This window comes from Pipistrellus hanaki (assembly GCF_964339955.1).
Source record: "Pipistrellus hanaki genome assembly, chromosome: 1".
Taxonomy (NCBI): domain Eukaryota; kingdom Metazoa; phylum Chordata; class Mammalia; order Chiroptera; family Vespertilionidae; genus Pipistrellus; species Pipistrellus hanaki.
This window is the reverse complement of record NC_140503.1, coordinates 28,396,862-28,421,457: the sequence shown is the minus strand read 5'-3', so window position 1 is coordinate 28,421,457 and position 24,596 is coordinate 28,396,862. Positions and strand designations below refer to the sequence as shown.

The 24,596-nt window shown below is 44.9% G+C and overlaps 1 protein-coding gene across 1 annotated transcript in view; it reads left to right on the top strand.

Moving 5' to 3' along the window:
- LOC311613212 (protein farnesyltransferase subunit beta) overlaps positions 1–24,596 on the top strand; it is a 61,024-nt gene that overhangs the window by 4,457 nt on the left and 31,971 nt on the right. Inside the window, exons 2-4 of the mRNA XM_084866843.1 lie at positions 13,963–14,027; positions 18,984–19,056; positions 21,538–21,629. Coding sequence (XP_084722969.1) covers positions 13,963–14,027; positions 18,984–19,056; positions 21,538–21,629 — 230 coding nt within the window. The remainder of the gene's footprint in view (positions 1–13,962; positions 14,028–18,983; positions 19,057–21,537; positions 21,630–24,596) is intronic.

Genomic DNA, 24,596 nt, shown 5'->3' with positions numbered 1-24,596 from the left:
GGTCAGGCTGGGGGTGCTGATGCCCCCGGATGCAGGGTCAGGCTGAGGAGCACTGCACCAGGGCAATCCCTGGAGGAAGAGCCAGGGGATCCAGGAATGAATCGTGAACTCCTGCTGTTGATTTGCTTCAAGTTAGAGTCTCCAGAAGATTATTGACTGGGGGTGGGACAGGCCACTACACAGGATCAAACTTACCAGCTTTTGTGTGCATCGAGGAGAAGAGAAGAGAGAGCTCTGCTTGGGTAAGTAGTCAGTAGCCCAGCTGTGAGTCAGTTTTATTAAATTCAGCATCTACCCTACTGCCCGCTGTAAGGCAGTTTCAAACATCAACATTTCCCCCATTTTCCCTATTGAAAAGTCCCCCAAAGAGTTTTTTGGTCAAGTTGAAAAAACATGTACTTTTAGGAATGTAGATAAAGAAATAAAATGCCTACTTAAAGTAAAATTTTCTTTCTTTTTTTTTTTTTTTTGGGGGGGGGGGCAAAATTTACATTTTAAATTTAGGAGCATGTACCTATAATCACATATACTCTATAAAATCACACTAAGTTAGAAATATGTTTTTTTCCTCTTCCTCTTGTTCATAAGATATTTTTCTTCAAACTCCTCACATCCATATTTGACCTTAGTATTTTTATCATTACTGGAGCCACATTTTGGATCAGCTAATATGCTTGTCCAGACCACACTTTCAGTTTTTTGAGGTTCATCCCTTGAGTGTGGGTAAGATACCATCATTGACTATTTTACTACAAGTTACAGTTAGCATTTTTTTTTACAATGTGTCCCATCTGTGTATACCTGTGGTCGCCAAGACTTAGCCATGCTGTTACTTTTTAAAGTAACCTTGAAAATCTTACAATGGCAACTTGCATGTGGGAGTGTGAGTTCATAGCCCAGGAATAACTACTAAATCTGTATTTATTGTAATTTGCCTTCTTTTGCTGATATCATCAGTTTAGCTCTATAAGTAGTCAAAACCAGACCTTATTTTTGGCTGATGTGTCAACCCCAACTGGTACTTTGTGTTTAAGATAAAGAATTGAAAGAACTCACCACAGCACGAGTCCCTTTGTAAGGATTGCTTATAAAGTGACTTGTTTTTTTCTGGGAGGTATTTTTTTTTCTTTTTAAAAAATTTATTGTTGACATTATTACAGATATATCCCATCCTTCTCCTCCCCCCCTGCTTTACCCACCTCCAATCAACCCCTCCACTCTGCCCCGCCCCCCGCCTCTGGTGAGATACACTTTTTTTAAGGGAAGAATCCTTGCCTTATATTTCACCTGTTAATGATTCTTTTACCGAATCTTCAGAATTAGCATGAGTCTCAGGCAGTAAATCTGCTTTCTGGAAGGGTCCTCCTCAGAGAGAGAGGGGAGATATGCAGAAGTGAAGGTCCATTATGTGGAAGTTGGTGCATCATGAGATTGCTTTAGGTAGAATCTGTGACAGAGAAAAGTACCAAATGCATTACCCTGTTTCCCCGAAAATAAGACAGTGTGTTATATTAATTTTTGCTCCCAAAGATGCGCTAGGTCTTATTTTCAGGGGATGTCTTATTTTTCCATGAAGAAGAATACGGTACACACTTATTGTTAAATGAAAATAAAGGAAATTTATTACCTGTATACTGTGTGGTGGTACGGTAGTTGTCAACACAAACCAGACAAACTGTGAATCCTACAGTATCAAGAATTTACTCATTTATTCAATCACAATCATGTCATCATCTTCTGGAACATCATCATAACAATCCAATTTCTGAATTTCCTGGTGAATTTCTTGTGACTCCATTTCTTTCAGAATCAGTGGACCAAATTTCTCATGTTTAGCCTAGGGAGGGCCTTATTTTCGGGGATGCCTTATATTTCACTCAGAAGGAAACCTGTAAGTAGGTCTTATTTTTGGAGGATGCCTTATTTTGGGGAAAACACAGTAGTTGGTTTTTATGGCTCACCTATAAATGGAAATTATTCTGTGGTTCTATTGATTGGGTTTCTAGAAAGTTCCATGAGGTATCCTTTAAACAGGGGTGTCCATCATTGAAAAACACAAACTAATGAACATTAGTTTCTATCATGTGCATAGATGATATGTACACATACTGATATGTAATGTATTAGTTTATATGACATATCTTAAATACTAGTATATATATGCACATATAAATATACTAGAGGCCCAGTGCACGAGATTCGTGCACTCGGTGGAAGGGGTCCCTCAGCCTGGCCTGCATCCTCTCGCAGTCTGGGAGCTCTCAGGGGATGTCCGACTGCCGGTGGGGAGTGGGCTTAAGCTGGCAGTCGGACATCCTTAACGTGTCTGCCCCTGGTGGTCAGGGTGCGTCATAGTGACCTGTCATTCTGCTGTTCGGTCGATTTGCATATTAGCCTTTAATTAAATAGGATAGTAGACCAGGAAAAAAATATTTTTTTCTACCAATTTCAGGTTCCCCAGCTGGGGCCCTGTAAATTAGAGTAACCAAAGAAGTTTAACCAGAAAAACCCCCAGAAATTTAACATATGTATTACCTAAGAACACATGGGGGCACCCATCCATGAGCAACCCGAAGGCGTGGTTAGAACTTGGGATTTTATACTGTTTTAGGGTAAAACAAAGGAAAAGGGCTTGGGCTTCTAGGTAGGAATGATGAGTTATGAGAAGGGACAGGAAAAGTCTGGTGAACAAGAGTTAGTGAGGTTTGTTATGCAGATTTAAGTCGAATCTTCTCCATTGATTTATTCTCTACTTCCTGGTAGGGAGAGGGAGAGGGACCCATTACATTCTGTCCGCATAGCCTGTGTCCTGTTCCAACAAGCCGGTAGACTGGAACTCTGAACCATTGTGTTCTCTCTTTGCCATGTGCTAAGCCACCTGTTGCCTCATAACCGGAGAAAATGAGAGGTGTACGATTAGTATTCACTGCTGTGTTATACATTAAACAGGGTTAGGAGGGCTGGCCTGGGAACCTGTTAGCTATAACATTGTTTTGATGGGAAAACAAGGTCTAAATAACTGACTCAACAATGAACTTTCAGAACACAGTTTCTTTGTGTGCTGCGGCCTGCCAATCTATGTAGGATGTGGGGAAGATTGGGTGATAAGGCATCACAGGGCAATCTTTTTTTAAAAAAAATTTAACTCTTTATTATTGAAAATATTACATTTGTCCCCTTTCTTCCCCCATTGATGCCTTCTAGCCTGCCCCCACCTCCTGCCCTAGGCCTCCACCACCCTATTGTCTATGTCCATGGGTTATATATATGTATATATATATATACATATACGTATACGTATATGTATATGTATATGTATATGTATATGTATATGTATATGTATATGTATATATACAAGTTCTTTGGTTGATCACTTCCCACCCATCCATCCTCCCTTGCCTTCCCTGTGAGGTTCTGCAGTCTGTTTAATCTTCTTTTAAAAAGAAATTTATAGTTAACAAAAAATACAAATACCTATAATCTAAAATTAGCAGTTGTTAGGGTGTTTTTGTTTGTTTGTTTGCTTGCTTGCTTCTGGTTATTTGTTTGAAGGAAAACAACCACAAATATAGCTAGTCTCCTTTAACTCCCTCCCAGTTCAGTTTGCCCCTCACCCTCTGTAGAAGCAAATCTATCCTGAATTACGTGCATATACCTTTACTTCTTCATTTTAAATCCTTATATGCGTCCATAAACTCTGTATTTACGTGCTGTTTTTGGAAATTTGCTTAAACTGTCACATTGTCATTTTGCCTTTTTCTATTTAATGTTTTTCTTTCTTTTTTTATTGCCAACTCTTTTTTAAAAAAATATATTTTATTGATTTTTTTTTTTTTTTTTTTACAGAGAGGAAGGGAGAATGATAGAGAGCTAGAAACATCCATAGAGAGAAACATCGATCAGCTGCCTCCTGCACACCTCTTACTGGGGATGTGCCTGCAACCCCAGAAAGAGGTGTTGAACCTGGGATTGAACCTGGAATTGAACCGGAATTGAACCTGGGACTCTTCAGTCCACAGGTGGACGCTCTATCCACCGAGCTAAACCGGTTTCTTAATGTTTTTCATCTTTATCCAAATTGATGTTTGTACATCAAGTTCATCCTATTCAGATACTGATAAAGATAACTTTAAGGAAAAGATAAAATCATAACTTCTACAGATAAAAATGAATGTCTTAAATTTTTTAGTTTACTCATATAGGAGGGAACCACGCAGACGTTATGACCAGTTCAAAGAAAAAGTCAAAAGGCAAATTTAAATGTGGACTAAAGAAACTGACTGGCAAATGGTACAAAACTGTTTTCTCCACAGTGGCTTTTGGAGGAAGGTCAATCAAATAAAAACTTAAGGGATCAGATAGAGTTTGCCTGGAATCAATCCCTAAATTTACATAGAGGTCTAAATAGTTCAGAGACAATAAATAGGGTTGGAAGCAGACAGCCCAGAAGGGTGTACTATGGACAGTGCATAGTTTTCTACTGAAATACAGAATTTTTTATTTTTATTTTTTTGCATTGCTATATGGTGTTGGGAGAAGTATATAGTTGGGGAAGAATAATTTTTTTAAACTTTCTGAAACTGGACAATCAATGGGTTCGGACTGCCTGTCACTACTTGAGCCAATTCAGCAGAGAGAGGGTTGAATCGTATATGAGCGTTTATTTCAATCCTGCTGGCAGTATGGAGCGCAGCAGGTCATTCACAAAAATCTGCTCTACCCCTCTCCATAAGTCAGCTGCTTATATTGGGTAGAAGGAAAAAGGTTAAACGGGGAAGTAGGAATTACGGGCATGGGAAAGTAGGCACGGTACAATGGTTACAGGTTACAGGCAATGCTGGCTGAGAGGCTGGTGCCTCCAGGCGCTTCTGGGACCAGATTGTTCCAGCAACAAGGTTGTTAATCTAGGGCAGTTCTCAGAAAAGGAGGATGGACCGCATTCCGATGTTAGTGCCCGTGTCCCAAACCACTCTCGGCCAGGTTAGAATGTGCTTTCTCTAATCAGAAAGGACCATCATGGATAACAGAGCATCCTTAATATTTACTACTATTATAATTATAGCTAGCCCTCAATATTCTATTTCTGTCCCTATCAGAAGTGACACATTTTTAGGGTGGCATTTTCTGCTCTGCTTCAATAATATTGTATATGTAGTATACCATAGTTAGTATAATATATACTGTATAGTATATAATAGTTAGACGGATGACCTAGATGTGGTGTAGTATAGTGTAGTGTAATATAGTATAGTAACGTATAGTATATTTTATCCATATTGTCCCTGTTGATGGACATTTGGGTTGCATCTAAGTTTCACAGGTATTTACAGGATTGCAGTGAGCATTTTGTATATACCTTCTTGTGCACATGGCTAAGTGTTTCTCCAGGTATGGCTGTGTTGCAGGGTCTGTGCCCTCCCGGCGTTATTGCCTGCTACCATATTGCCGTCCAAAGTGGCTATAGCAATGTTCCAAATATCGTCTCCTGGGCTCTTGTCTGTCTTTAAGCTTGCTTATGTTTATGTTCTTATTTGTCTTTTTCCTTATAGCTTGGGCTCTTTGAAGAAATCTTTTTCTATCTCAAGAATATAAAGATACTCTCCTATGCTTTTTTAGTGATCTGACTCAACTTTTCATGTTCAGGTTTAATCATCCTGGAATTTATTTTTTTAGGGTATGAAGTAGGAAGGTAATTTTTCAACCAACAACACTTACTTAACAGTCCGTGTTTTTTTCAGTTTTAGTCATTCTGCCAGAGGGTGTGAAGTGGATGGAAGGGCCCGCATGCTAACCTCAGAAGCGCAGGTTAGAAACAAACTCTGAGACTTAAAGTCACCACAAGGACGGCCTGAAATTAAAACTAACTAAAAGCAGGTATGGTGGGTAGTCATGTCCTAGGCAGGTGTCTTTCCTGACAAGATCAATCTTTATCCTAACTGAGCCTATTGTCTTTTTGCATCTAAGATAATATATCCTCAAAATGTCAGCTTAACACTCGTAACTTCACTTTTTTCTGGATCCTTCAGGGCACAACTGGTGCCAGGACAGAGACCACAAATTCCTTCATTGTTATTGTTATCATGTTAATTGTTGACTACTAACTATCCTGTCCCCCCTAAGTGAAAGAAGTATGAGTCTATCATTTTATTTTTTATCCAATCCCAGAGGTTCTCCACCCCCCCGCCCCCCCACCTCACCACTTTGCTTTCTCCCGCCTCTCTAACCTTTCACCAATGGGTTTCCTGTAACTCATCTATGACTCCTCCTTTGAATGTAATGTATAAAATAGGCGAAAAACCAGACATTCTCTGGATCATTATCACAATCTGTTGAGATTCTGTTTCCCAGCAGTTGTCAACAGTTTAGCTCAAATAAGCTCATAAAAATTCTTTACAGGTTTGAATGTTTTTACTTAACACATTCAGAGGAGCCTGACTAATGTTTGGTCAAGGCAAGACACTGTCACGGTCTTATTGTAGAATATTTACTTTTTAAATTGCCAGGAACATTCTGTTTTTGTCACCAGACAGAGACCAGGACTGAGGTGGGTTCTTGACTGCATGCAGGAAAGATTTGATGGTGTGAGGCCAGGTGATTCTGAGTGTACGTTTATTAAAGCTGCGACAGTGAAACAAAGGAAGGTCTTAAGAGAGAAGAGGCAAGATCATAGCAACCGGAGGAGCTAGGTGAGGCTGCCTTAGGCCTTTAGAAAGAAAGTCACGGATGCAAAAAAAGTGAGCCAGCTGAGCTGTGTGTTCTCAGGAAACTAGTTACAGAGGCAAAAGGAGGGGCCCTTGGAGATAGGCTCAGGGGTTAGCGGCCCCTGCCCACTGCTTCCCTGGCTGCAAGTCTCGTTGGTACTCCTAGAGCTTAGGAGAAAACAAGCAAGATACACACCTGAGCAAAGAAGGGAGGGCTAGGTAGTGCCTAAGGAAGAGTGAGCAGTGGATCCTTTGTCTTAAAGGTTTTTATCTGTTTTCTAAAGATGGGCATTTTAGGGGAGGTCTCAAACAGAATATTCACCGGTTTTCCAGTTGTGAGTTTTGAGATGCTGATGCATCAAAATGAGGGATCAGGGTCATTCTCTGGTCAGTTTCACTTTCATAGAATGCCACAGGAAAGGGACCCAGGGCTTCTGCCCTTGCAATGTCTGAAAAGTGGAAGCCATTTGCTCCTAAGTGTCCTTTGCTAGGGAAGATAAGATCTTGCTGTTCCTTAGCTGGCTGCTAACCACTGAGCCTTATTTAGCTATCTGTCTCAGTTTCCACGTGTCAAAGAATTCTCCTAGCATCTTACTAACCTGCTACAGTTTGAGCATTTACTTGTCTACCATATATATATATAAATGAAAATGCATCGGGTATGTGGATGCATATGTATCTGACTTTTCAACAACCATTCTTATATCTGGATAAAGAAGTCATGGTGGCATCTGGGTATTGAGTGTTTTGTTTTGATTCTTAATAATTTCATCCAGCTTTTTATTATTAAAGTTCTTCAAATATACAGAAAAATTGGCAGCATCTATTTACTCTTCACCAATCTCCCTTCTTCATATAAAATGTCAAAAAATAAATTTTAAAAGAAGATAACATCATGATTCATATAAATTTAAAATGAACACATGTCAAAGATTTTATTTAACTCATGGAACTAGTCAGATGTTGCAACTAGTTTAGAAGAGAACTCCAAGTACCACACATTTACAGTCAGATAAGGAATACTGAAGTGAATTTACAAATGGCTGCAAAGCTGCTTCATAGCTGTAGGGTGATAATTAATTACATTTTACCAGATACAATTTGCATTTCTACAAGGAGGCTTCTACCTCTATAGAGTTGTGAAGTAGCCTAGTCAAGGACAAAGGTAGAGATAATGCAATGGATCACCTAGCCAGGACACAATTTTTCAGTGTGTGCTTGTGTGTGTACCTGTGTATATATGTAGATGACTAATGTTTTTCTGAATCTTTGAAAGTAAAATGTAGATATGACATTTCACCCCTAACTAATAAATCTCCTAACTAACAAATCTCCTAAGAATGGCATTCTTCTACATAAGGACAATAACATCATACCTAAAAAAATAAAAAATAATTCTATATCATCTAATATCCAGTTTATTTTAACATCAAAGGCGCATTGCATGAAGATTCATGCAAGAATGGGCCTTCCTTCTCCTGGTTGTCGGCACTGCCTTTGCTCTGGCCAGAACCACCTTCCCACCTTCCCACCTTCCCACCTTCCCAGGCTGTGTGGTACGGAACACCTGTTTCATCGCCATGCGATGATGCAAGCATCCTGCCCCGCCCCCAGCCACTTTGTGCCTGCAAATTAACCTGCCATCTTTGTTGGGTTAATTTGCATACTCACTCCTGATTGGCTGATGGGTGTTGCAAAGATAAGGTCAATTAGCATGTTACTCTTTTATTAGTGTAGATTTCCCCAATTGTCCCAAGACACTTCTTAGTTGTGTGTGTGTGTGTATGTGTGTGTGTGCGCGTTTTGAACTAAAGTTTCTTTATTTCAGACTATTTAAAATTTTTGAAGAGCTAATCCCTTGGGATTAAATTTTCTGGTAATGCCCTGACCGGTTTAGTTTAGTGGATAGAGTGTCAGCCTGTGGACCGAAGAGTTCCAGGTTCGATTCCGGTCAGGGGCATGTACCTTGGTTGCAGGCACATCCCAGGAGAGGGTGTGTGGGAGGCAGCTGATCGATGTTTCTCTCTCATCAATGTTTCTGACTCTATCCCTCTCCCTTCCTCTCTGTAAAAAAATCAATAAAATATATTTTTTAAAAATAAATCTGGTGATTATGCTAGGGGTCTTTTTTTTGTAACATTGCCAGTATCACTGTTTCTGAAATGGATCGGATGCCTTAGGCTGTCCTTCTCCTCCTCCCAAGAGAGCCGTGTCACTCTCATTAACATGGCCATTAACTGTGCCCTGTGCCCATGAAAAAGGAACCTATGGGCCCTTTGCTATGTATGCAGAAGAGAAGTATCTGTTGTTTTAGGGCTGTTAGCCAGCCTCTGTGCTGTACCCAGTTGGTAACTGCCTTGCCTATGAGGATTCTTGTTCAGAGAGGAGAAATGAAGTGGGTCAGAATAGTCCATTCCTTAGGGATGGAACAGAAGCATGGAAATTTGAGATAAAATGGGAGACCAGGAGAGTGGACATGTTTTAGCATCCCTGTATCGAAGCTGCTTTTTGTTTTTTGAGTTTGGATTTGAGAGCTGGATAGTATTTAGAGTTTGTCACAATTTAGCCTTATGTTTTTGGTTTTGTTTTTTTTTTTGTGTGTGTGTTTTTAAAAAATAGTTACCCCTCAGTTTTTCTTAAAGTGAGGATTTTGAAAAAAATTTAAAAGGAATTTAATTATAGATCTTGTGAAGATTTTGATAAAATTTTAAAAGGAATTTAATTATAGATCTTGCTTATAGATGTTATGCAATTGTTAGGACTATTTCCTTTAATTCTGTCCCAAAGGCTAAATTTCTAAACTTACTAAAGTGTTGAAGGTCCCCAAAGCCACCCGTAGGTTTGGTGATTCAATATAAAGATTCGGAGAACTCAGCATCCAGTCATACTGAAGGCTATGATTTATTATAGCAAAACGCTGCAAAGCAAAATCAGCAAAGGGAAAGGCTCCTGGGGTGAAGCTGGAGAAAACAAGGCATCAGCTTCCAGAGTCCTCTCCTACTGGAGTGACGCAGGACGGGCGGAGCCCCTCCAGCATTGAGCTGCGAACTGGAACAGCGCACCCAAAGTGTTTTCTGCCAGGGAGACTTGTTAGAGACTCAGTGGTCCCCGTGTTACTGGGGGTTGGTCGCTTAGGTACCCTCTGCTGAGGGCTTCCCAAAAGGAAAGCAGCCGTTCAGCATGAAGCACGTTGTTGAAGCAATTTAGGTACAAGGAGCCCCTCCTTTCAGTTTTGTCAATGGTGGGAACTCTCCCGGAATCCGGGTTCCCACACACCAGCCAAGGGTCAGCCTTTCAGAAAGGCCTTTCTAAGCATCACAGTCTCAGGCCTGTCATGCTGTCTTTTATATTCAACTGATTTTTTTCTTTACCTTCTGCGATGCAAATCAAAACATTTAAACATGCTCTCGTCGCCTCAGTAACAAAGTTCAGATTTTATATACACTGGTGGCCTACATGGGGAGAGGAGTAGACAAAAAGAAAAGGGTGTTGCATGTTTTGGTGATTACTTTGATTTTTTCTTTCCCGATGAGTACCTTTTTTTTTTTTAAAAAAAAACAAACAAACAGACTTTACTTGAATATATGCTGAGAGAGAAAAAAAGAGCGAGAGTAAGAGCGAGAGTGAGAGCGAGAGAGAGAGAGAGAGAGAGAGAGAATCATTGATCAGTTACCTTCCTTATGCTCTCTGAATGAGGATCAAACCCAAAACCCAGGTATGACCAGATATTGAACCATTGAACCAACACTCAACCAACTGAGCCACTCTGGCCAAGCAATACATTTTAATTTCTATATTAGTCTGTTACTATTTGTAAAACAACAACAACAAAAACAATAGCCCCCAGGCTTATTGCTAAATATTATTTTTAAAGTTATAATCTAAAAACCATACTGTGGGTTCTTAGGTGATCCTTTCTATTAAAAAATACACCAATTTCTGAAAAATACGTAGCATGGGAGCAAATTTTTGCAAATCATGTATCCAATAAGGGATTTGTGTTAGAATTTATAAGGCACTATTACAACTCAGAAATAAAAGACATATATCCCAATTTTAAAGATGAATAAAGTATCTGAATAGACATTTCTCCAAAGAAGATATACATATTCAATATCATTAGCCATCAGGAAAATGTAATCAAGACTAATCAAACTCTTGTTCAAAGGCAACTCATTGTACTTTGCTACAACCAGTGCTTCACACCCACTAGGAGGGCTGTAATCAAAGGCACAGCCAATAACAAGCAGAAGTTGGAACCCTCATGCACTGCTGGTGGGACTGTGGCACGGCTACTTTGGAAAATAGTCTGACAGTTACTCGGAGAGTTAAGCAGAGTTGCCATGTGATCTAGCAATTCCACTTCTAGGTATATACCCAAGAGAAAGGAAGATATCTGTTCATCGAAAATACTTGCACAAGCATGTTGACAGTGGTATTATTTATCATAGCCCAAGAGTAGAAACACCCAAATGCCTATCATCTGATGAGTGGATAAACAAAATGTGATAAATTCATATAATGGGATACTTACTCAACAATGAAGAGAGTTGAAGGACTGGCACACACTGCAACATGGATAAAGTCTGAAATCATTATGCTAGAAAGAAGCCAGTCATAAAGGACCATATATCGTGTGGTTCCGTTTAAATGAAATATCTGGTATAGGCAAATCTATAGAGATAGAAAGTAGAATGGTGGTTGACAGGAGCTGGGAGGACGGAGGATTGGGGGTGACTGACTGCTACGCGGTGCAGGGACTCCTTTTGGGGCAGTGAACATGTTATAAAATTGACTGGGGTGATGGATGCACCCCTCTGAGAAAATACTAAAAGCTGTTGAATTGTACACTGTAGATGGGGGAAGTAAATAGTGTGTGGATTGTGTCTTAATAAAGCTATTAGAAAAATAACCGGTGCTTAAAAAAAAAAAAACTTGCGTTCTTATTTGTCCATTATTATGAAAAAGCGGACCCGTCATACTCAGATGTTTGTTAGGATTCATAACTTAGATTGTCAGACACGAGTCAGTTACTAACTGCGTTGGAATAGCACTTGTTCATTCTGAAGAATGTGATTAGGAAATGTGATTAGGAATATCCTAAGAAAAATGACACTGGGCTGGGAATATTTCAAGCATTTTTGACTTTGCTGTATGACATGCCGCTGTGTTGCTGTCAGGAATCTTGCTTTAGAAACAAACCTCCGTTTTCCTCATCTAGTACTTGGCTGCTGAGTGGGAACTGAGGTGGGATTTTTCATTAAGGAGCTCTTGGCTGGAAGCTTTCCTCCTACGGGGTGTCAGTGCCAAAATGCCGAGGAGAAGATGGGCTCATCCATTAGCCTTTGACTATCAAGTCCTGTGGATTTGAATCGTCTAGTGCAGTGTTTTTCAACCTTTTTTGGGCAAAGGCACACTTGTTTCATGAAAAAAATCACGAGGCACACCACCATTAGAAAATGTTAAAAAATTTAACTCTGTGCCTATATTGACTATATATAAAGTAATTCTCTTGAATAGGAATCAAATAAACACAAAGAAAGTATTTTATAATTACTTTATTATGAAATATTAAGTAAACAAAATAGTGAAAAATTATAAAATTCTTGTCTTGTCTGCACCTACGGCACACCAGGCAACATCTCGCGGCACACTAGTGTGCCGCGGAACAGCGGTTGAAAAACGCTGGTCTAGTGTTTGGAGAAAGGAAGTATGTTTTCTTCCCACTTGCTTTTGTTTCATTCAGAGTTCATCAGTGCACTTTGCTGTAACCAGGCGAGTCTTTTTATTTTTAAAAAAATATATGTTATTGATTTTTTACAGAGAGGAAGGGAGAGGGATAGAGTCAGAAACATCGATGAGTGAGAAACATCAATCAGCTGCCTCCTGCACACTCCCCACTGGGGATGTGCCCGAAACCAAGGCACATGCCCGCAACCAAGGCACATGCCCTTGACTGGAATCGAACCTGGGACCTTTCAGTCTGCAGGCCGATGCTCTATGCACTGAGCCAAACCGGTCAAGGCTAGGCGAGTCTTTATTTGATGATCTCACTGACAGATGTTTCTTGCCCTGCATATTTTTCCTATCCATTTCAGCTTACAGTTAAGGAAGGCACGGCTGAGAAACGCCGTCTGTGTTCCATTGAGGCTGGTGCTGTGTCAGCCCCACGTGAGTGTCTGGAATGGAAAAAGAGGGATGAGGGATCGGGGACAATGCTCTCATTCCTCCTGAGGCAGGTCCTCAAAGGGCCCTCAGTCTGGTGTTTGAAGGATTGCGCATTCTTAGCCAGATCATCCCTCACAGTCTTGTTCAAAGGCAAATACCAAAGCATATCCTAAAACCACAGAGAAATGAATTTTCAATTGGCTGTCATTTGCCATGACTCACGTCACGGTTCCCCTTATCATCACAAATCATTTCTGCATACCTGTCAAAGAGACACGGAGCCCTGGCTCAGTGGGTGTTTCAGAAATAAATAATAGCTAGAAAAATTCCCCAGAAGGGACATTATTATGTATCGTGGAATCTCAATGAGGACATGCCTCACCACAAAGAGGAGGGGTGCCGATGAAGGGGAGGCCCTGCATCCTGGTAGCCGCCTCTCCCGTGTTCCTGGGCCCGTCTCTGACAGGAGCTGTGCCGTGTGAGCGCACTGTGGTGTGGTCCTCGGAGGGCCGGGGGATCTGGTTTCTTCTGTGACCTGACTCTCCGAGAGCCTTCATTTTAGTCCTGCGTGTGACATAGAATCAGTGAGCAGATACGTTATTTCTTTGGTGTTTCTACGATTGATGCTCTTATAAATCCTTGAGGGGATTTTAATACTGTTCAGTATGTATTTAAATCTGTATTTAAATAATAAGAAGTTTGGACTCTTGGCAGGAATTAATTGTGTATTGGAGAATGACCAGTCAAATGAACACTTCATAGAGCGGGCGAGAATAAATCACTCAAGCAAAATGTATCTGTCTTCCTCTGCTCCCTGGGTAACTGGTGCCAGGGAGCCACGCTGCCAATCGTTTGGATATTCTGGATTAGTTCATGGAGAAGTCGATGGTGGCACCAGCATGGTATAGGGAGGGAACTTCACTTCTCTCCTGCCATCCTGCAGTGCCCCTGAATGCAGGCTTATCGTACCAGGAAGTACCAAACCACACCGAGCACCTCTAGCCAGTGGGCACGTGCGGCAACAGGAAGAAAAGCTGGTAGAGGTCTCATCTGTGTTTATTTCTCTCTCTCCCACCTCCTGCATCCTTCCCAGGCAAAAGTAGAAGAGAAGATCCAAGAGGTCTTCAGTACTTACAAGTTGAACCACCTTGTTCCAAGGTAAGCCTGGCCAGGGGTTTGAGGGGTTTGGGGAGACATTGCCTCCTGGGGGAGCCTTTTTTCTCTCCTCCGTCAGCTCCTCCAACCTCGGGGATGTGTCTGCCGCGAGACATATTTCTTGACCTTGCGGCCACTGGCATGTGCTTATCACCCCAACTCCTCAATGGTCTCTGGGCTCTTCTCAACCATGGTACCCGTCCTGGCCATACCCAGCCTGCTCAGCCCGGGCCAGCATGTATCCTGATCTCTGTCAGCAATTCTGCTCTCACTCAGTTCCTTCACACCTCTACTTCCCATCTAACCAGCCCTAACCATAGCATCCCCATCGCTACTTCTACTAACGGGTCCTAGCGAGATTTCCAAGAAAACAAAATCATGTGACAGTGCCTGCGGAATGGCTTCACCGAGAATGAGACTACCTACCTTCAGCTGGGACTTCTTACTGCTTTCCAACCCTGTCATTCATCCCCTGTAGATTCCCTAACACACTCACCACAGTGGCCAATCCACTCTCCATGGTCTGGTGTCCTGATTCCTGAGGCAACTGAGGCCATCCCCCATGAGTCTCCTTCTCCTCGGGTTCCCTCTCCCGCCTCCAGAGTCCTGGATGGTCTTGGTTCTTTCCCATCATGTCTGTCCTCGAGAATGTAGAATCCTCCTTTACTGCCAAGCTCACCTCTCCTGCTGACTTCTCAGTCCCGAACCTCCTGCCTCCGCTTCGGGGACCTTCCTTGATGCATTTGTCTGGGCTCTGGCATTTTCAGCGTCTCCCCTTTGCTCACCTCTCCTCCATGTGAACTGCGTTTCTTCACCCTAGTGCTGCATTCCCTAACACCACCACAGACACCTTTAGATTGTGAGTGTGGTGTCCTGCCACTAGCTGATAATCACCCAATCTGTTTGGCACGCTGAGGCTAGCACCATCTAGACCAGTGGTCACTAACTGGTGGCCCGTGAGGTCCGAAAGGTTGGTGACTGTTGATCTAGACCAGTAGTTGGCAAACTGCGGCTCACGAGCCACATGCAGTTCTTTGGCCCCTTGGGTTTTTAGCAAAGGCCAGCTTAGGAGTTCCCTAATTAAGTAATATAGTTTAAGTTTAAAAAATGTGGCTCTCAAAAGAAATTTCAGTCTTTATACTGTTGATATTTGGCTCTATTGACTAATGAGTTTGTGCCGACCACTGGTCTTGACCGTCAAATCTGATCATGTCTTCCCTGTGCCTGAAATACTTCAACGATTCCCTTAAATTTCTTTTTTCTTTTTGGTAACAGTTTTAATGAGAGATAATTCATATAGGGCATACAGTTCCACCCATTTAAAGTGTACCTTTCATTCATTTAAAGTATACAGTTCATTGATTTTTTTTTAATAGATTCACAGTTATGCAGCCATCACCACAATTAATTTTGGAATATTTTTGTCACCCCAGCAAGAAGCCCTCAGCCATCACCCTCCATTTCCTCCATTCTCTCCCTTCTCCCCCAGCCCCTGGCAACCATTTCATTTCCTTTCTGCCTTGTGGATCTGACTGTTCTAGACATTCCATGTAAACAGGGTCATACAGTATTTGGTCTTCTGCGGCAGTTTCTTTCACTCAGCACAGGGTTTCCAGGGCCATCATGTGTAGCACAGTGACTCCTGGGTGCTCTTTGGTTTAAAATCAGGCTCCCGGTGCATTTGTATGTCCTGCACGGTCTGCCACTGCTCACTGCCTTGTGCTTTGGCTCCAGCTAAATTCAGCTCCCTGGAATGTCCCTGGTGTTCCCTTCCTGAAACACCCTTCTGCCTGGTTGACACATGCCCATTGGGGCTCCTTCATTCATTGACCTAATGCTGTGTCCTGAGGGAAGCGTGTTCTGACCCTCGGTGCCATCCTGCATGCTGCAGTGCCCACCACCCATCCTGATGAGAGTGCTTGTTGGACAGGCTGTAATCACCGAGGACTTGTCCATGTTTACCTCCGAACCGTAGCTCGAGGGAGCTGAGTCAGCGTCCTTCCCAGCCTCCCTCGGCCCCCACAGAGCGGGTGCTCCCTGAGTCCTGACCCCTGCACCTCCTTGAAAGAAAAATTAAGTCTGTCTGGCCTTCTCTTCTTTGGGATTCTGGAATCTACTCTCAGCACCTCCTGAACTCTCTGGAAGGCCACCAGCCACTCTGCGGTTTGTCCTCTTTTCCCTCAGTTTTGCAGCAGCATTTGCCACTGCTCAGTACCTCCCTGAAATTCCCTCCTCCCGCACGGCCTGTGACTGGGCATCTCCCAGCTTACGTAACGTTTTATTTTTCTCCTCTGGCTTCTCGTCCTCCAAGGACAGGCCTTCCCCCAGTTCTGCACGGAAACTCTCTCTCTGCTCTGCCCTTCCCTCCTGCAGCCTGACCGGTCTCCTGTGTGCCGATAAACGGTTCCCAGTCTGCCATCTGGATCCCTCTCTTGAGTGTCACATGCGTTTCCAACTGTGTGACTGACATCCTTCCCTGCACTCTCAGTGCCTCAAAGCCCACCTGTCCGGAGGCCAGCTTATCATGGGTCACCGTGCTCGTCCCAGCCCTCAGTGCTCTAAGGACTCCTGGCTTGGGTGACTCCTAACACTTGCTCAGTGAACAGTGGCTGACCTGAGTACCTAGAAAAGAGAATGGTTCGTCTGTTTTCCCACTCTCTCTCTCCACCTAGTGCTTCCATTGAGGCCATTTGTAAACACATATGGAATACCTACTGCTGTCAGGTAGTTTTTCTCACGCACCATTCAGGTTAGGGGTGTCGAACTCAATCAGAGAAGGGGCCAAAATCTAAAATCCAGCCTAAATCGCGGGCCGAATGGTTTACTGAACAGTCATAAACTGACAATGTCATAAACTGACAGCGGAGTGCAGTGATGACAGCGCGGTGTGGGCCACATTGCAAGGCCTGGCGGGCTGGATTTGGCCCGCGGGCCTTGTGTTTGACACATGTGATTCAGGTCATATTTTCTCCCTCTCCATTCACAACCTGCAGAGCTTCCCTTTGCCTCCTACTCTGGGTAGAAATTCCCCAGCTGGAACTCCAGACCGCTGGAAACAGGCGTCACTGCCTTTCGGCTACTTCTCTTCCATTCCTAATATCCAGGCCAGACCCCCCACCTCTCCTCTTGCACACTACACCTGTGCTGCATAATGCGCAACCATTTAAACTTAATTAAAGTTAACAGAGTTTACAATTCAGCTGCTCAGTCACGCCAGCATATTTCAAGTGCCCCATAACCACACGTGGCTGGTGGCTGGTGGCTGGTGGCTGCCTCGCAGACAGCACAGATGGCATTCCTGTCACCACTGAACGCTCTTTGGACATTCTGTACCTTTTTGATGCTGTTCTTCTGGCTAAACAGGGGGTGTCGAACTCAATCAGAGAAGGGGCCAAAATCTAAAATCCAGCCTAAATCGCGGGCCGAATGGTTTACTGAACAGTCATAAACTGACAATGTCATAAACTGACAGCGGAGTGCAGTGATGACAGCGCGGTGCGGGCCACATTGCAAGGCCTGGCGGGCTGGATTTGGCCCGCGGGCCGTGTGTTTGACACATGTGGGCTAAACCATCCTCCCACCATCTCCTGCCCTCTGGCCACCTCTGCCTGTGAAAATCTCTCCCTCCACCTGGCTGCCCCCTCAGCTTCCTCCTCCTCCACACAGCCTTTCCTGACCTTCCCTCTCAGGCCAGCCTGCCCTCCCTGAGAGCCGTGGTCGGGTTTGGTCTGTTTCCCCTATGGAACCTACCATTTCCCCCTCCTATTGTAGCCACTCATGTCCTTATTTCATTTCTAGCACTGAAGGAAGACTTTTTTGTTTTTAATCTTCACCCGAGGGTATTTTTTTTATTGATTTATTTTTAGAGATAGGGGAAGGGAGAGAGAAAGAAAGAGAGAGAGAGAGAGAGAGAGAGAGAGAGAGAAAAAGAGAGAGAGAGAGAGACAGACATTGATGTGAGACACATAGACTGGTTGCTTTCCCACACTTGCCCCAACTGGGGCTGGGGATTGAGTCTGCAAGCGAAGTTCGTGCCCTTTGGTCTGTGGGCCGACACTCTAACCACTGAGAGCAACCAGGGCCTGAATGCAGACTTTTTGAGGTAAAGACGATGTTAATGATCTTATTTTGTGCATTAGTGGAGTGGGAGTTCCACAAACAATTGTTGAATTGAATACCAGACAAGAGAATGGTTGTTTTTTCATTTCCGAGATCAGCAAGCACAGTGAATGTGTTGCCATGGCAGTTTTCCCCTTTCCTCTGTCGTCGCCCAGGCCTCTTCTGGGAGACCAGGCGCGCAGCGCAGCCCCCGGCCTTCGCCTGCCTGTGCAGGTGCCACGGCGGCACATTCCATCCGAGAGCCAGGACTGCTGACACCAGGGCCGAGGAGAGCGGCTGGCCTGGCCGTAGAATGCGAGTGGCCCTCTGGCCGGGGCTGTGGGTCAGCACGTAGGAGGTGGAATTTCCGGGAGGGAATAATAGACAGATAACTGAGGGGCAGGCAGAGTGCAAACTACAAACCTCAGAAGTGACCCCAGAAGAAACGACCGGAATGATGGAGGCCAGCCTCATCAGGGGAGTGGCGAGGCTCAGATTGAATTTGCTTATAGGCTGGGCAGCACAGTCAGACTCTGGAGCACCTTCCTGGGTGGTTTGTCACTGCCCTGCCCGCCGTGTGCTCATTGCTGCTTTTCACTTCGCCAAAGCTGCACCCCAAACACCCCAAACACCAGCGTGGTTCCGGGCCCTTTAGGGACATTCAGATGCTGGGCTCTTTTCTCTCATTTACCTGCCCCGGGAGCTCAAGAAGTCGCTGGTTATCCATTCATTGGCTGGGGTGGGGATGTCCTGAAGCAGAGAGAGTGTGTGTGCACCTGTGTGTGCACACGTGTGCATGTGTGTTCTTAGGGGCGGAAGCCTAAGAGATCAGACTAGGTTACGAGCTCTTTGTCTCTCCAGGCTTGTGCTGCAGAGGGAGAAGCACTTCCACTACCTGAAGAGAGGCCTTCGGCAGCTGACAGATGCCTATGAGGTAAATGCATTGATCAGGAGCGTTTTCTATCAAATCACCAGCCAGGTAGTTCTTCCCTTTGTTCTATTTCAGTGGCCGGCAAACTCTTTAGTCAACAGAGCCAAATATCCACAGTACAACGATTGAAATTTCTTTTGAGAGCCACATTTTTTGAACTTAAACTTCTTCTAACGCCACTTCTTCAAAACAGAATCGCCCAGGCAGTGGTATTTTGTGGAAGAGCCACACTCAACGAGCCAAAGAGCCACATGTGGCTCTCGAGCCGCAGTTTGCCGACCTTGGTTCTATTTGAATCTAAGAGACTTACGAGCGTGATCTGTTGCAGGGTCGCGCATGGTACGCCTGGCTCTGGCGGGAAGCGGGGGCACGGGAGCCCAGGCCCTGCAGAAAGGGCAGAGCTGGCTCTTCCTGGCCCGTCCTCCCTCTGCTCGGGCAGCACCCAGATGGGGCTGCTCTCTTCCTCTGAGATCACGGCGGAAGGGGTCACGTGCTTTCTTGTAGACACCCCCTGACAGCTAGCTAAAAGGCAGTTGTCACCTGTTCATCCCTAACCCTCTGCCCTATAAGCTGATCTAGTTCCTAAGCTGGCCAAAGGGTCAGTATGTAACTCCAGAGAGAGCTACTGCCGTTCAGTGGTGTGAGCATGCTGCTGTAAAAGTCATCTCCCTCAGCTCCCAGGGCCCCCCAAGGGCCTCGGGGAGGGGCACTGCGGTGGAGGAGCGGAAGGGTGTGGAGTGGCAGGCAGAGGATGAGTGTGGGCAGGAGGGCTCTAGGCTTACTGTCCCGAGTTACACAGAGCTGCCCTGCTCTTAATTTGTATTTATTTTGGAGTTGTACATTTGATTATTTACTACAGGGACTGACCAACCCAAATGCCCGTAGACCCTAGCAGCTAGCATGACCAGGAGAAATGGGCTGGGGAGACTGGAGCAAACCAGAAGCCCCACACTTGAACTCTGTTCCTGCCCATCCCCGCAGACCCAGGTTGCCAGAGCTTGCTCTCTTTTCCCTCCAAATGAAGCCAGAAATTCAGATTGCTGTGTGAATTTCCAAATGCTTAAATGTTGCAACCAGTTCCAATTAAACGGACAAACAAGCAAACAAACACTACAGGGAGCAAGCAGAACACATCCATAGGCTAGAGCTGGCCTTGGGTTTCTATTTCTTAATCCTTGACTCGAATCCTCCATGGTTAGGGTCCAGCCAGCCCTGCTGCAGTTCACACCGAACCAGCTAAGCAAGATGAAGTAATTCATTCAAAGGCAAATCGCTAGGAAGCAGAGGAGCTGGGACTCACACACCCAGGCAGGCCAACTGCACAGCAGCTTCTTCCGGCACCACCAGGTGGAAAGCTGGTCCTCGCACGTTGACGAAGAGGGCAGCCTGGGCAAATGGGAGGAGCACTGGCTGTGTGTTCCAGAAACCTGCTTCTTGTCTCATCTCTGCCATTCGCTGTCTTTGTCATCTAGGAAAAGTTCGTCTCTCTGGGCCTCATTTATGTACTTTAAATCTGTACCACGGAGGCAGGAATACCACCTGCCAGCCTGGCCTTGGAAGCTCAGGGCATGTTTATAGCTTGAATTAGGGCCGTGGTCAGCACACTGAAGCTCGCAAGCCACACGTGACTCTTTGGCCCCTTGAGTGTGGCTCTTCCACAAAACACCACAGCCTGGGCGAGTCTATTTTGAAGAAGTGGCGTTAGAAGAAGTTTAAGTTTAAAAAATTTGGCTCTCCAAAGAAATTTCAATCGTTGTACTGTTGCTATTTGGCTCTGTTGACTAAGGAGTTTGCCGACCACTGAATTAGGGGCGAGTTCTGTTCACTGTCCCCTTGGGAAGCCTTTCCCAGCTCCCCCAGGCAGAGTCAGTCTCTCCCCGTGCTCCCTCAGGACTGTCTCTGTCCTTTCCAGCACTTATCCAGACATATGTACGCACGTGTGGCTCCACCTTGTTCCACAAAAGGTCACTTGTTCTTCTGTGTCCACTGCCCTCTCCCTCTACAGATAACCACACACAGCCTATATTCCAAGCATCTCAAGAATAGGAGCAGAACTGAATTCACGATTGAGGCCCCAGTACCTAACTCAGGGCGTGGCACCGAGTAGGTAGTTACTGAATATTGGTTTAATCGGTGAATGAATTAATCCAGGAAACCCCTCTCTGGGATCCCGCCTCTCCTGGGGTCTACACCGAGAACATAGCAGCACTTCCTGGCGCTCGAGAGGTGCTCTGCTCAGTCTTCCTCAGTCTTCCTCAGGTCGGGTTCAAGGTCAAGTTTTCTGTCCCACTGTCCTTTCTCACACGCGGTTCTTTCAGCTGCTGGCTAAGGCCACAAGGCAAAGCGTCCTTCATTCACTGAGCGTGCGGAGGGTGCCCTCCTGCCCCCGCCAGGCTGCCAGCAGGCAGACAGACATCCCCTTGTCAGCAGTCTCTTGGGACGGCTCTGAATAAGGGGTGTGTTTTCTCCCCGTCCCCGTGCCAGTGTCTGGACGCCAGCCGCCCGTGGCTCTGCTACTGGATCCTGCACAGCTTGGAGCTGCTGGACGAGCCCATCCCCCAGATGGTGGCGGCAGAGTGAGTCTGGCGGCGGGCAGTCAAGGGTGTTCTCTGGGGCTGTACTCTGAGTTTGGGGTGCTTTTTGTTTTGTGTTCAATGAAAAACACAGACCGCTTCCAAGAAGCCCATGCATTTCCTGACCTCCAGTAACCTCCTGAAACTCCTCCACGTTAGAGGCCTCCGTAAGCTCGTGGGCAGAAAAGGCTTTGAACTCTTGAGGGCAGGATTCTGATTTCCTCTATGGGTTTTTCCTTTGGCTCTTGTTTGGGTCTGCGAGGAAAGTCGTCATTGTCAACTCTGGGAGACACGATTCTGCCAGGAAGTACAGTATGCTTCTGTGGGAGGGCATGTGCCAACCCACGGAACAGACACGCCTTGCCTTCCATGAGCATCTCCACTGAAGCACACCCCGCCCCCTACCCCCAGTGCCTCTTGATGGGACTGGATGTGTTACCATCCTGGTGTACAGATGCCGTGACTCACCGTTTTCTTTCTTTCTTTTCTTTTCTTTTTTTTTTTTTATTTTTTATTAATATATTTTATTGATTTTTTTTTTTTTACAGAGAGGAAGGGAGAGGGATAGAGAGCCAGAAACATAGGTGAGAGAGAAACATTGACGAGCTGCCTCCTGCACACACCCCCACCAGGGATGTGCCCGCAACCAAGGTACATGCCCTTGACCGGAATCGAACCTGGGACCTTTCAGTCCGCAGACCGACGCTCTATCCACTGAGCCAAATTGGTTTCGGCAGACTCACCGTTTTCTTAAGACTCGAGCGATCTAAGCAACTAAGATTCTTCCCAGACTGCTGGTGCAGATGGTGTCCTCAGGATGGTCCCTCATCCTCAGCAGCTCCTCACAATTTTAAAGAAGAAACTGGTCATCACCCCAGTCTTGGAGATACCTGGGGGAGGGCAGGGCAGGCAGCCAGGAATCGGATCTGACGTCCCAGTTCTCACCGAGAGTGCACGTCCCCTCGGCAGCTACTTGAGATCCTCTACGCCCCTCGGGGCTCCTTGTGGAGAGGCCTCTGGGAGGGGAGGCCCCCCAGCGCACACAGGGGTGTCTGTACCAGGACAGGCGGAGGCCAGCCGGGCCCCTCCCTGGCCACAGTGCCCCGCATGAGTCACACTGTCAGGTCAGAAGAACAGAACCGCACATTGTCTCATTCATTCTGTCTTAACAATAACCTCTCATTCTTGCCTTCCTGGGCAGGGTGTCTTGTGATGCATGTGGCTAGGGAAGATAATGAAGAATCAGGCCATTAACCCTTGTGATACACACGATGCTCTCGGAGGGAGGGGAGAAATACGCATGGCCTCCCTCCTCACGACGTGGCTTCGAGCCTCGCTGCTTTTTAGCTCCACGTAGGGTTGGAGGCAGTTCCTGTTTGGTTGTCAAAGGAAAGGCCCGTGTGCTTTTGAGATACCAGTTGGGGGTTGTGGCTCGTTTGGGAAGTCTCTTCCCGACACACACACAATCAGGGTTTTGGTAGGGGAACGAAGTCCGATAGGAGAGAAGGAAAAGGTAAGGGGGCCGTTGCTGAGTGAAGTACAGGTTTCCCAGAGGAGAGCAGGCCCCTGTGAAGTGGAAGATCGTCATGATAAGGGGTCCTTGGGTCTGCGTCAGTTTTGAGTTTTTGTAGGTTGATACAGGTGAGGCTTTCCTGAGGAAATAAGCGCCAGAACAACTCTGTGGCATCTGATAGGAAGAGAGGACCCTTTTGAAGGGCTTCTGACCCTGACCAATTGGAGACAACCTGAACAGTCGCAGTAGAGTTCTGTCATTAAAATGTTAGAAATTATGGTGCAATTTATACAGTGAAATGCTGCACAGCCATTTAAAAATGAAAAGTTAACAGATGCTCACCAGATTTATTGTGGTGATCATTTTGCAATATACACAAATGCCGAAGTGTTATGTTTACATCTGAAACTGATGTTATATGTCAATTAGACCACAATAAAATTATATAGATAAATATGCATATTTGCATATAAAAATGTGTATATTTATATAGAGATGTTCATGATTTAAGTGCAGAGGTAGCTTAAAAGATTTCACTTCTATAGAGTAAAAATACAGATGGTTCTATGCATGGACAAACCGGAAGGATGGATACACATGTCACTTCTGGATAGTGGGGCTAAAGGTGATTTCTTTTTTTTTTTTCTAAACGTATTTTCATTTTCTAAAGTTTCCACATAGAATCTTCATTTTTTTTTTATAAATGAAGATTACTGTTTTAAACCTGAAAGCTGACTTCAAGAACAACTTGACACTGAAGGGCTGAGAGTCTCTGTTCCATGGCTGCCTTTCAAGCCCGCCTGTGGTTCTGTGGAGCACTGACTTAGCACACGCTTCAGGATTTCCTTAGAGCCCAGGCCAGGTGGCTCTGTTGGTTGGAGCATCGTCCGTCACACCAAAAGGTTGTGGGATCCACTCCCTATCAAAGCACATACCTAGGTTGCGAGTTCTATGCCAGGTCGGGGAGCATATGGGCTCCAGCTGATTGGTGTTTCTCTCCCACATCGATGCCTCTCTTTTTCTCTCTCTAAAAATCAATAAAAATGTGTCCTTGGGTGCTGATAATGTGAATAGAGCCCCAGTAGCTCTGGCCTATAAGGAAAGCAGTTTTTAGTGAGATACAGAGAAATCTTAATGACTTCTCTAAACATACGGGGATTTGTTTATTTAGACTACCTGATATAAGATATTACCTTCTTGTTTATTTTGCACAGGGGAAAAAATTGCTTTGAAATTGGAAACAGGTTTTTTTTCTTCTTTATACAAATATTAAGGTGACCTGGAGGCTGAGTTTCGCTCTGGTATCTTATTATTTCCTTCCCTTTTTTCTCCCCACTCCCTCATCTAGTGTGTCTGTCTGTCTGTCTGTCTGTCTGTCTCTCTCTCCCCCTCTCCCTCCCCCCCCCTTTCCTATTTTGTTCACTGCTGTGACTTTGTTTAGGGAACGAAATGCCACG